At 51.0% G+C, this 13,084-nt stretch overlaps 2 protein-coding genes across 2 annotated transcripts; one reads left to right on the forward strand and one right to left on the reverse strand.

The window, feature by feature from the left end:
- Positions 1 to 504: 504 nt before the first annotated feature.
- Positions 505 to 5,846, forward strand: STEHIDRAFT_67502 (uncharacterized protein; the record flags this gene model as incomplete). The annotated part of the gene is made up of 13 exons (XM_007309928.1): positions 505 to 620; positions 673 to 762; positions 2,237 to 2,536; positions 2,654 to 2,985; positions 3,370 to 3,518; positions 3,981 to 4,127; positions 4,248 to 4,267; positions 4,378 to 4,565; positions 4,606 to 4,711; positions 4,792 to 5,075; positions 5,166 to 5,267; positions 5,329 to 5,531; positions 5,628 to 5,846. The coding sequence occupies 13 exons, from the start codon at positions 505 to 507 to the stop codon at positions 5,844 to 5,846; spliced, it is 2,256 nt and encodes a 751-aa protein (XP_007309990.1).
- Positions 5,847 to 9,734: 3,888 nt separating this feature from the next.
- On the reverse strand, positions 9,735 to 12,166 carry STEHIDRAFT_135188 (uncharacterized protein; the record flags this gene model as incomplete). The annotated part of the gene is made up of 11 exons (XM_007310274.1): positions 9,735 to 9,874; positions 9,940 to 10,062; positions 10,155 to 10,195; positions 10,258 to 10,279; positions 10,354 to 10,393; positions 10,467 to 10,509; positions 10,562 to 10,661; positions 10,711 to 11,408; positions 11,466 to 11,810; positions 11,879 to 11,980; positions 12,036 to 12,166. The coding sequence occupies 11 exons, from the start codon at positions 12,164 to 12,166 to the stop codon at positions 9,735 to 9,737; spliced, it is 1,785 nt and encodes a 594-aa protein (XP_007310336.1).
- Between the last annotated feature and the right edge of the window lie 918 nt (positions 12,167 to 13,084).

The following is a 13,084-nucleotide window of genomic DNA, read 5'->3' on the forward strand; positions in this document are numbered from 1 at the left end:
TCCTTGAACATGCTCATGACGTCAGCTTGATCGGATTTCAAATACTGTTCAGGAGCGCCGGACGTTGCCGAGACAGCACTGTCGCCTATTTGGGCTATTTTTCTGATATCTTCTCTTTCTCGACCGCCATTCTCTCCTCTGAAATCCTTATCCACAACTTATTCTTCGACATTCCCTTCCTTTTATTCCTTGGGCTCATACTTTCTTGAGATTGGCTGAACCGAGGGAGCCTCTCTGCAGGTTCGCACCATCCAATTAATTTCACGGGTAAAAGGTCTCGCAGATCTCCGCTGAACGCTCTAGCCAGATCAAGTAAACTGTCTACATACATACACAGTGTCATATTCTTTCCACGTCTCCGCCACAGTCCATACCCTTGGGTCTCCGCCCGACCTTCTGATATATAACCACTGTCATCTGCCCAATCGTTCGTCCGAATATCCACGCCTCTCAAACCGCACAACGATCTCAAGGCCAGCCCAAATTATACATCCCCATCCTTACATGGAACAGGCCGGTGTTTCTTCTACCGTCCGTTCCAATACCGGTCTTAGCAATGACCTTTTCCACGAGTTGAAGAGCTCTATCAGGGGAGACCTCTTCAGGCCGAGCGAACCCTTGTGCGTTGCCTTCTGTGCATCTTTGAGCCTCTTGTTACTTACAGTTTTCTAGGTTCATGGAACGGTCGAAGATGTTCAACGGGAATGTCTTATGCACGGCCAAAGCGGTCACATCACCACTGGATGCTGTGGATGTTAGCAAGTGAGCGTCTTTCCCGCTTTACTTTCCTCTCTTCGTGTCTTCCATCGCGGCCCTGGTCAGTGACTAGGTATGAAAGAACCGCAGTAGAACGGGGGCAGAATTCCTGCACGTCAGACAATCCACTTTTGTCGTTTGGGGAACGTAGCATGCCGTCTCTGATGACTGCTGGAGATGCACCGACGTCCGTCGCAGGTTTACGAGTTCTTCGTTCCCGCCCCGCATACGTTGTCGTACTTTCAACCTTCGGTATTCAGTTACTTGCGTGGTCAGGTCCCTGGCCCTCTGTATCTCCATTACACCTGCACTGGTTGCGCTCAAAGATCTGAGAATGGCTTAGTGCTTATCAGACTTTACCTCGTCGAGGATCAAGGTGTACGTTGCGCCCTTGCATGTGCCCCATATTTGCATGTTCGAGGGTTGCGGGGAGGCATATGGAACAACCTATCAAGTTCTCGCGGTCCGCCACTGTTTACGGTCTTTCGCCCTGGGCGGTTGAGCCAAATGCAATGAACGTCCTTGTTTGCAGGCATAATATTCACCCGAACTCCGCCTTCACTGCTATTCTGGTCCGCCTCTGAATAAACTGGGCGTTTTTTTCTTCTCATTGAAGACTATAATGCCTGGCTTTGAACTTCATGCATCCCTACGACCCAACCGTTTGGAGCACATCTCGAATGATCTGTTTCTTGTCACCCTTTCTGTCGCACTGTGCAACCATCTGACCGAGAGGTACCCGACCCGCAAACATTATACAGCTGTCAATCCAGTTTATCCCCTATCGGTGTACTCGTCCGATCTACGATGCTATTTCTACATCGCCATGCTTCCCTCATGCAATTCAGAGTTGTATTGTGCGTGAACGCCACCCATTCTTCCCATTCTATGGAAGTATGTTCAGGCGTCTGCGTGTTCCGACTCGGTGTGGCGTCGTGCGTTTTCAGGTTCCTGTCCCTCGACATGTTGAAGGAGATTTTTCCATTATATTCCATTCTGACTCCCTGGCAGACTATACAGCGATGTCGTATGGGGGCGGTATTGTCGTCATCCTCTACGGTGTTCGTCCCGATGCGACATATTGCATCGATTCTATTCTAGTGAGCTTCCTGCGCTTTCTGTTTCGAACCGCGGCAGTAGTAACACTGCTGACAGTATCAGAAAGCCTGTCTGATACACTTTTGGTGCTCCCGGCTGCGGAAGCGCCCTCGTGGAGGTCGAGAGTGACGAGCTTAAGCTTATCCCGTTCACTACCGAGGCGAGCGCCAGGAGTTCAGTCCGCGCCGGACGAACTCTCTGTCTTTGCCTTTGACCTGGTATGGACTTCTAGTTCTGCTTGTTCCTACACCCGTTAAAATGGATTCGATCTCAATCGCACTGCTGGTTTCATTATCTATCTCGATATCGTGCGCCGTTTATCATTTTACAAGTCGCTGATGACATCGTTCGTTTTCTTTTCCTTTTTTCCCTCTCGGTGCAGAATAATCCTCTTCTGCCGCAAACACAACCTCAGCCCATCCGTCAAAGCTGGAGGATATGGTACCGCGGGATGGGCCATTAACGGGGACATCATCATCGACTTATCTAGGCTGCACGACATCGATATCGAGCCGCCTCTTCACTATCAGCCAACAGACGAGGCTATCTCATCGGAGGAGAAAGCGCCGTTACCATGGACGTCGTTGAAGGATACGCCTACGGGTGGGTCGAAGGGCAAGGGAAAGGCCGTTGTCACCTCCCCGCCGTCGGTATCGCCAACGAACATGAATACCAAGCCAATGTCGCTCACCAGTACCATTCTTACGCCTAATTCTACGAGCATCACATCGAACAAACGACGTCGGTCACCTTCACCTCCTTCCTCCGCGGCTCACCATCAGTCCACCCAATCCGTCAGAGATATGGATGGAGACGTGTCCATGTATTCTTCTTCCTCCCATATCCGCTCCACCCCATCCACGGTCCTCAATCCAGCTTTGCAAGCCTTCCTCTCTGGGCCAGCACTTTCGCGTAATTCATCAGAGGACGATCCAAATGGAGATGGGTACGACGAACCGAGGAGGCCGCCGGCGCATAAGAGAAAGATTACGACCGTTGAGGACGACAGGATTGAGCGGGAGAAGGCGAAAGAGAGGGGGAGGGAGAAGGAACCAAGTGTGGGACTAGATGCGGAACGCGCCGGGACGGACTCCTTACTCCCGGAGCAAGCAGAAAGGCAGACGTCGACGGGTTCGAAGAAGTCGGCAGATTCAGGTTTTGGGTCTTTGGGCTCGCCATCTGCATCTACTTCGAATACGTCAACGTCGACTTCGAAGGGTGATTCTGGGTCAGGATCGGGGTTGATGAGCACCAGTGGTTCGGGTGGGTCTGGGAGTGGGAGTAGGAGTGGGGGAAGTGCAGTCGGGACGGGTACAGGCACAGAGGAAGCGTCCAATACGTCCACCAAGGCGACGACGCCAGAACAGGACAATGCTCAGGAAGGTGCAGAGACAGTCGTAGGAAGTGGACCGGTCCAACCGTCCATATCCAGAGCTGCGTCGGAGTTCGGGCACTTGGGTTTGGGCTTAGGTGGCGGTGGCGTCACACGGAGCTCCACGTACGCTTCGGGTACAGGCAGCGGCGGTTATGGTTCGGACCCATTCGGATACATGGCAGGTTCAGGAGGTCATTCGAGCTTTGCACCACCATTGATGTGGAGCGGGGCACCGGGCACAGCTGGGCATGAGCACCATTCGCCTTCGATGGCTGGTACTGCGTCCGGAGTTGGAGGAGGTTCAGTGTCGGATAGGCTGATGAATATGGCGGATCCGTTCGCCCCTGCTCCCTCGTTTCCTTCTGCTTCTCCTAGTGGAGGTACGATAGAGACTAGGATGGCGAATGTGAGTGGATGGGTGGATAGGAATGCGAGCGCGATGATGAGTGGAGCGCCTGATCCGTTCGGGTACATGAGCTCGGACTCGAACTCGGGAGTGGTGGATCGTTCGGCACAAGCTTTTTCGGGTGTTGCACCTGGAGAAGGCTCACACTCCAGAGGGTCGACTCCGACACCCACCGAGATCTCTGGTACGAGAGCAGGTGGATCCTCTGCGAGCAAGCGACCATCAGTGCCATCACAATCCCCAATAGTCGCTACCGCTGCGTCTTCTTCCTCCGCACATGCATCCTCCTCTTCGTCCAGCCATCTTCCCTCCTCCCACACCGCTCCTGTCCACCCCCCATCCCAGCTAGGCTCCGGAGTCGGTGGGGAAGGAGGATGGGGTGAAGTCGAACCGCTGTATAAAGAGGCATATGTTACATTTGGAGCGGGCGTTATGGCGAAGGAAGTAGACTTGTGGACGGCGGAACATCCACTAGATGGGAAAGAGGGACCGGTGGCGGTGGCACCAGCCAGCGTGATGAGTCCGGGTTGGACCGGGGAAGACAGTGGGCTTACGACGAAGGCAGATGAAAAGAGGAGGGAGGGAGGATCTCCAGGTGCGAAATCGAGGAAGGTGGTTTATCATGTGCCTTTGTGAGTACTCCTTTTTTGACTGGTGAGCATAAGAGCTGATCGATCCCAATGCCTCGGTTTTTTTTCTTCGATGGATGTATATGCCGTGCTCTTGGTTATGGCATTAATAGTGCTGCACATCCAGTCGGATCTTCGATTATGTTGCTTGGCGGTTTCGGATTCTTGAGTCGACTACATGGTCTTAGTATTGATAATCTGGTTGAGGTGGAGATGGTTCTTGCGGATGGGAGCATCGTGGTTGTTAATGAGAGGGAGTACCCTGGTGTGTATCCTTCTACGGGTTTTCCTTGGGAACATGGTGACTTGTGGCGTTGATTTTTGTCCACCGCTTTATTTAGATCTGTGGTGGGGAATACGTGGTGCTGGGCCTACGTTTGGTGTGGCGACGAGGTACAAAGCTAGAGCACACCCTATACCCGTAGTTTTCGCGGGAAACCTGATCTAGTATGTCTCAGCGTTCACCACCACTCACCGTGATAGTGCCCTGAAACCCTTTGCTTCCTTCCTCGCCGCACCGTCATTAGCCGATTCCACCGCGCCACTGCTGCCTCATTAATACGCCACTTCCGTGACTGCGTCAAAGGCGCTCCACGCGAGCTCTACGCCAACGTTCTGCTCACCGCCGGACCCGCCGACAAGGACTCCCTCGTGGTCGTTCAGATATGCTATGTTGGTCCGAAAGAGAAGGGCAAAGAATTCCTGGAGGCGATCAGTGCGTGGTCGGGAGAGAGGTGTCTTTTGAACGAGGTCGATGAGAAGAGCTTCCTATGTCAACAAGATAGTGTGGCGCAGGTTTTGAGGGCGAAGGGTGAGTTTTTTCCCTGTTAGTCTGGCGTTGATGCGGCCTTGCATAATATATTGCATCAATGTCTAATTCATCTTGTATTGGGCTATGTAGCGGGAAGACAGTGGTTCATCCGTTCAGCACTCGTGACCTCCTTACCGGACGACGTGATAAGTCAGACTGTCACTTCCTTCGCGGACACTCCTATCGGCTGCAGTTGGTATCCTCTTTTCCCCTCAAATGAATATATCTGAATCAGCTTGGCATTTGCTTCCAGCGTGGTTGTTTGAGCTGGCCGGTGGTGCCATCGCAGACTACGAAGATACTTGCATGCCTAAGAGTCAGCGAGAGGCCGTCTTCACCGTCGCGGCACTTCATCAATGGGATATGGGTATCAATGACCCCAGGTGTGTCGAAACAGCGGAGGAGTGGTTTAAGGAGACCATTGCACCTGTGTCTACCGGTGGTCCCATCCCTTCTGTAAGTGTGCCCATCTCGTCGTGCCCCTCGTCCCCAATCTCCTATCATCATCACGAGACACACCTAACAAGCCTTATTGATCCTTGTAATTCATAGTTCCTTGGCCGCGCCGAACCCCCTTCTCGCGTAATGGCATCCTATGGCGAAAATTGGCCAAGGCTCGTGGAATTGAAGAAGAAATATGATCCTAAGGGCATGTTCAGGAATACATTCTGGCCACTTGGGGAGGACGCACATACTGTGATCGGTCCGTCAGAGCACGAGCCCAGGTCCGCGCAGGAAGGTAAGAACGGGGAAGGGGTGAATGATATATGATTTGGTACGACGCGTGCTCTGGCTTTTGGGCAATTAGGTTGAAGTCGTCGGTGCTGTGATATTTCTTTATCTTTCTGTATGTATGCCCCTAATTGGTTTGCCTGCTCACGAACGGTGCCCTGAGTACAGATGTTGTCTCATTCCTATCATGTCATCGTCAAGTTATCGGTATATGGTCACTCGGTTTTTGCTCCTGGCCTGCCCGATACTTCTTTTATAACTAATCATCATGTTAGTCCGAACTACTTACCCCACTATGTTTCGTCTGCTTGTACATATGTCAAACCTCTTGTGCTCGTTGGCCGATGATTTAATCCTGCACACTGTTCACTAATCTATATGCATTGTGAGGCTTCTTTTCTCCCGTGCTGAATGACTTTGCTTCATTCGCGATATACTTTTCGACGGGGAGATGAATGAGAGTATGTCTACCTATCCGTCCCTTCTTGCCAGTACGCGCTGACGTTGAAACCATAGGTATGTCTCCGTGATCCTGAGCAGAATGTGATGCAGAAGAGCTTATCTGCACGTTTACCTCAATTGCGTGAAAATCTCATCACCTACATATCAAGCTGGCAGTAAATGTATTATTTCACTTTTCACTGTGAGAGGCGGCTTACCTTTGATCAAGGGCCACATATTGTCATTGTATGGATAGTAGCAGGTGAGCCGGAGTTTGTGCTGTGCTCTTGCCAGCGGATCGGAATCAACAAAGACGTGCGCAGGCACTGAATGGGGAGCTTACGTGAATCCTTCCAATCCATCAACACGTTTCATGGGGTACTTGCCTTGCGCTCTTGGCGAATCGCCGGGTGCAGGCCTGTGCAGGCTATATAATTGACTTCTATATATCACAGGTCTCCTCGTTTCATGGACAAAGGTGGCCAAGGTTAGCGCTCATTGATGATACTAATGGATTGCGTCTCCACAGGCAGGAGGAATATTCTGCTTGCATCCACCCACATCTTTTCTCCTTCTCTCTTTCCAGTGGACGGTTGAAGTGCATACCGACAATGATAGACCGCGCAGACGAGGCCTTCCTCATTGGCGGATGGTGTGTTGCCTCGCTGTGGGGTAAGTACGTTCAGCTCTTTCGTGACCACATTTGATCGCAAATCATCGATTATTCGCATGGGTAGGTCTATTTACAGCTTTGATCTTCCATTGCCTTTATCAAGCCCTCCAACGACGCAGAAGGGGCTCGAATCGGTCATTGTATATCACGACGACTGCTGTGATAGTCTTGTAAGATCTGCCTCGTCTCTTGTTGCTATTTTCTAACACCTAAAACATATCTTTGCTTCATCTTATTAGGTACACACTTGCCACGATATATGCAGCACTTGCGTTTGCAAAGCTCATTGACGGCCTTATCTTCACGGAAGGCACGGAAGAACGTATACGATATTTTGCCAATAATGGGTCGGCGACCAGTGTAATCGGACTTGCGCTATACGACTTTATCGTGACCACTATTTATTCCCTATTGACTCAGTCTTACAGCTAACTTGAAGACTGTGTTATGCACACTTTTGATAGTTTGTGATCAGCGATGGTGTCCTGGTGTGGCGTCTGCACATCATTTGGGGACGGAATAAGTGGGTAACGTTCCTCGCGCTCGTTCTACTTCTGGCAGAAGCAGGTAAGTTGTCTCTCCCACGTAGAGCACCTGATAACTCCACATTGTTGACACGTTGAACGTCCGATCTTCAACACCAAGGTCTGCCTGTGGGAGACTACCATATTGATATTCCCTGACATTTATTTGCATCTAGGAGGGTCTTTCGCCGCCATTGCCTGCTATTCGCCTGCGCTGTTTAATAATGCACGCGCCACTCGCGCCACGACGGTCTTCCTCGTTACATCTCTTTCTATCAACTGCGTCATACCCTTATTAACGGCTGCTCGCATATGGTTCGTGCTCATTCATCGTTATATCCATTGTATCTGCACGTGCCATGTTGCTCACGCACAAGCGGAACTGTCGTAGGTGGATGTCCTACTCTATAGAACGAACTTCCCGCGTTCGCTTCCCGCCGATGACCTCTCGCTATCGCATCATTCTCCACTTAGTCCTCGATTCTGGTTTAATTCTCACCATTGCGAAGATCTTCGAACTAGTGTTCTTTCTCCTCTCCACGGAACCGGATGTAACTGGAAGAACGAACGAGACGTTTAGGGTCGTCAATGAGATGTTGGCTATGATCGCTGTGAGCCCCTTTCCCTTTTCCATGTACTACATGAACCCCTGCAGCCACTCTTCCATTACTTCGCGAGATAGAGCTGATTGGAATGCTTGGGAGCGCAGGGCATTGTTCCAACCGTCATCGTCATCGTTGTGAACACTACGTCTGCGTCTGCCGCCAACCGCGACCCGTTGGAGCCTGAGATACAGACTGCGGCGCTTCAGTTTCCTGTGCCCGTGCAGATGGAAGAGCGGCCGAACCAGCCTTATGAAACGACTGACGCCATATTCGCTCCCTGGACGCCAAATGTCTCCCTGGAGCCACAAATCGATAATCGGTCATCTGTGAGCGCCACTGCCAGCGTTGAGGACGATGGTGCAGCGGGAAAGTCAACCCGATGAGGAAGCTCAAAATCCTGTGTGATTGATACTCTCAGCAGCTTTCGTCTTCCCAAGGAAACCCTTGTGAGGCCTCACCTACTATACCATTATCGCTCATCGACTGATCTTCGAACACGTTTTCGTTACTTAACAGTTGTACTGTAACCTCTCTGTGATGTATTCTTCTTATGAAACTGAACACCCCATCTCGGGTACTGTACTTTTTCGACCAAAGGTTCGTCACGCGTTCTCCGCGTTGATGAACCGAACAAAATACTGTGTGACCTCACGCATAACGCAGGGTGAGCGAACAGTGACCTCGGCAGGCGCTTGCGCAAAATAATCATTTTCGCAAGCGCCTACGTTGTTTTCTGAACCATTTACGGGTCCCGTCACGCTCACGCACGGCTTCTGAACCGTGACCCGGGCGAAACTGATGGGTGACGTAAATTCTTCATGAACCTTTGGTCGAAAAAGTACAGTATTTTATATGCTTCTCGCACCCTTGGTTGCTGAATTACAAGTCAACATTTGGCAGGTTGTTCCACGTACATTTCTGACCATGTCAGCCATGCTTTCCATCGCTTATCATGTTACGAATAGTATTAAGATATTTGAGAGCAGTGCCCTGCAGGGGAGTTGAGCCAGTGGTACCACACATGCTGCTTCCTCGACAAGCTATGGCTGTGCTAAGACTAGACAATCCGTGTCAACTACAATGTTTCAGGCTAGCGCTCAGACTTGCTACTAATAGGCTCCATGAGCCTGTGTGATCTTCCTTGTCACAATGCCCCCTCACCCACGGTTGATTACACTTGGACCCCGTCGATCTCGGCCTTGTCCGCCATGATATACTGGGCAGACGAAGCTTTCTTCACCGCGGGATGGCTTATATCGTCACTGTGGGGTACGTTTAGACCTTCGCATTGACGCAAACTGTCTAGACTGTTGACTGATCGCGCAGTGATCCCAAGCAGGGGTCCTCACCAAACATGTTGCCAGCGCCGAGAACGGGTGCAGAGTCCCGAGACGGTGGTTAAGACCCAGTACAGGGAGGCATATAGCTCTGGCTTAGTCATTTAAGTCGTCGTCACCAGTGCAATGTGGCTCAACAAATGGGGACATTGGAACTTGCTGGTCCTGTGCGCTTGACACGTATTCCCGGTAGCTAGTCACGCCACAATCAGATCTTGAAGGCCTACTGAATTGTAGCAGCCACAACCCCCCGACACCGACTGATTCCAAGTCGACACCTAGAACCCAAAATTATGTTTCAGCCACCCACATTTGGTCCCTTTTCCATCAGGTGAAGCCGAAAGTCATCACAACCGCAGTCCCCCAACACCATCCATAATTCGTCTGAACACGTCATCTGGATCTTCAGGAGTTCCCTCCTCGCCGTCTGAATCAGAAGCACCGTGCTTTGAGTCTTTGCCAATACGGGGGACGGATCGCGGTGAATCTGTGGCACCATGCGTCGTCGAAGGTAAGCTGAAACTATCGTGAGTACTGCGAAAGAAGACGCACCTCTAGCTTTACCTGCAGCAAGCTTGCTTCCAGCTTTCGTCTTTGGTGTTTTTGTGGGGTCACCTCCACGGGTACGAACCGTGAAAAGAGGTTCGAGTTTACCGGTCTTACAGGCGCCGCAAACTAGGGAGTATGAGCGATAATAATTGAGACTGCGACCCTAATGCAACGCGCGAGTACTGCGTGAAAACCAAGGAAAGCAAAGGTTCACTCACCGACTTCGTCTGGCCTGATAGACCTACTGAATCGTCCATAACTGTAACGCCGTATGATCAATCATAGGGTCTCCAGCAAGAAAGTTGGGACGGAAGAGCGTACATCTTAGCACAGTTTCCACATTCTTTACAGCAAAAAGTTAGTCAGCATGACTCCATTTGTTCATCAAGGTAATGAAGTACACGGCCGAAGGCTTACCCCACTGGTATGGATAGGTGATATCGTAATCGTGTCTCGTCTAGAGTGGACATGGAACGCAACAAGAGGTAGGAAGTAAGAAGGCGGCCCGTGCGTATAGCTTCTAGGCTCACCGTTATTTCGATATCTGGACGTTTGCGCATTATTTTCGTTGCCCTATTCCAGGCTCCAGTTGGAAAAAAATTCCGCAGAACAGTCCTCCACTCACCAAGACTTGAAGATCTTTCCGTGACCCTCTTTCGGGTTCTCATTGATGATCCAACATGCCAAGTGGCACATCTCATGCGATAGAGTATTCCTGATTCTCTCTACGAAACGTTAAGGTCTACGCGTGCAACGATGAAACGGTCAACTCACCGTCACAATCCAAAATCTTCACAGCCAACTCAATCTCTGTATCATCCGTGACCACCTCCCTTCTTCCTCCCCCATCCTCATCGCCTCCCATCGCACTCATCGTCCTCGTTCTTTTCCACTTCGCCCTCCCCGCAGTCGTCAGCAACCTCGCACTCCAAGCTAACTTCGTCTCGCTCGGCAGACCACCTCCAAACACGACCTCATTCAGTTCGTTGAACAGATCTTGAGCGTACTCCGCACGACGCTTCTGCTCGGCCTGTTGAAGTGATTTCTTCGTAGTGCGAGGAGCGCCAGGCGTTCTGCGAGCGGTGCTTTGTGGTGTTTGTGGCGTGTCGAGAATAAAGGGGTTAGGTTGGGTGTGAGCGCGGGGTGGTGTGGTGGGGCGGCCACCCCTACTTGGACCAGCATCCTGACCGTCTCCAGACAACTGCTTGGTTTTTCGAGGGCGAGGGGCTGGCGTAGGATGAGATATGAATGTTCGGGATCCGTTCACGGGAGTCCCTGGAAATGCGACAGGTGTTGGATCAGCTTGTCGTATCTTCGTCTTCGTGTTACGCTTCGGAGCACCACCATCGGAGCCAAAGTCGGGGAGATCGACGGTTTGAAGGCCAGGAAGGGGGATTTTACGGGATGTGGATGGAGTGGGACGATGTTGAGGTGTCACTGGTATAGGTCTTCGCGCTGATTTCGGTTCATTCCTTTCATATCTAGGTTAGAAGACAAAGGGGAAAAGATTCGCAGCAGGTGGTACGTACAGAATCAAGATTGCACCATCTTCGTCGTCGTCGTCATCACCCGGGAAGAACAAAGGCATATCTTCTTTCGGTTTCGGTTTAGATGGGGGCGGAGCCGGTGGAATACCGACAATGAGGATCTGTTCTTCAGCGCCTCCCTCCTCTGAGAGTTCTGAGTCGGAGCTGATCTCGATGACATCGACCTCAGCAGCTGAAACACGAGTTTTACCCTTCGAAGTAGACTTGGGGATGAGTTTCGAAGGGGAGGGGAGCTCATCTTCCGATGAAGAGCTGTAGATGACACGACGCGCCCGTGCACTGGCCTTGTTCGGGCTCGATGGTGCTTTGAAAGGCTCGTCTGAGAAACTGAATGGCAGCGAGGTCAGACAGGAATGGTAAGGTGACTCCTTCAGTTGATTAAGGAGTTGTATTACCTATTACGTGAGAACGAGGATTGGGTGCGGAGAGTCTTGGTACGGAGTTGGCCACTCTCGCCCGTCTTCCTTTGGACTTTACTAGCTTCGACAGTCAGGGAGCTGGGCGCCGATGGTCAACCCTGTGTCAAAATGTCTCTAATGTGCGGTTGCGTACCGATGAGAATCAGCATCACTACCTTCATCCTCCTCCGAACTCGATGATATCTCAATGATTTGCTCCTTCCCTGCTAAGGCCGATGGCGTTGGCTTGGGTCTCGTAAACTGAGTTGGATTAGTTCTGGCCATATTGAATCTATAACGAGTAAATCAGGTCAGTCGATGCCGTTGATTGCTACTAGTCAAAAATTTGGTAGAGCGTAAAGCTGCAAGTCTGCCCCGATTGGACTACAATGGCTTACTAGGAAGTAAGTTCGACACTGCGTGGTGTGGCTGATAACAACCCATCGCAACATCAATTCGCGGGATAAGATGGGGTTAAAAAATAACATCCACGATTCCTTCAGTATAGATATTTCAACTACTTACGATGAAGCCCAGGTTGTAACTACAGGTTGAACTTTTTGAGCCTGGCCAGACCTCCGAAAGGCGCAGTGTGGATCAAGATGCGTCGAAATCACTAGTACTATGATAGGTAGATAATCAAGTTCACACATTGCCTCTGAATGGTACGCACCTATCAGTCCTCCGCGACAGAAGATTGGCACTGCGAAAAGCCTGCTAGTCAAAGGTGAGGATGCGGAGACAAAGTCGAACCGCGGAAACAAAAGCCAACGCGTTTGATGACCGTCACGTGGTCGTGGTATGATTCCCGCTACTTTAGTAGTGGGTCTTACAGGAAGTATCGTTTGGTTTTTGGCGGAGAATCGTGCAATTCCCTTACATGGAAATTGCTGAGTCAGAATCGGATCGGATCTTCCGCGCTCCTTCCGCGCTCATCATCGCACGTGCAGGCTCGGGTGCATTTGTCTACTGTACAGTTGTGGCTGCCTCTCGCGCGTCGCCGTCTTCGTTCTGCTTTGCTTTCTGCAACGTCGTCCATCTTCGCCCATTCGCGCTACATCCAATATCATCGCTTTCTGTCTTGCTATCACTCCTCCCTCGCTCTCTGTATTCAGCCGTTTCGAGGCCTTGATGTGCTCATTCTCGTAGAAGTTACTCCGAGATCTCTTCGCGCTTTTCGCTACTGCACAAAACACAGCAAAC

This window comes from Stereum hirsutum (genome assembly GCF_000264905.1).
Source record: "Stereum hirsutum FP-91666 SS1 unplaced genomic scaffold STEHIscaffold_19, whole genome shotgun sequence".
NCBI lineage: Eukaryota > Fungi > Basidiomycota > Agaricomycetes > Russulales > Stereaceae > Stereum > Stereum hirsutum.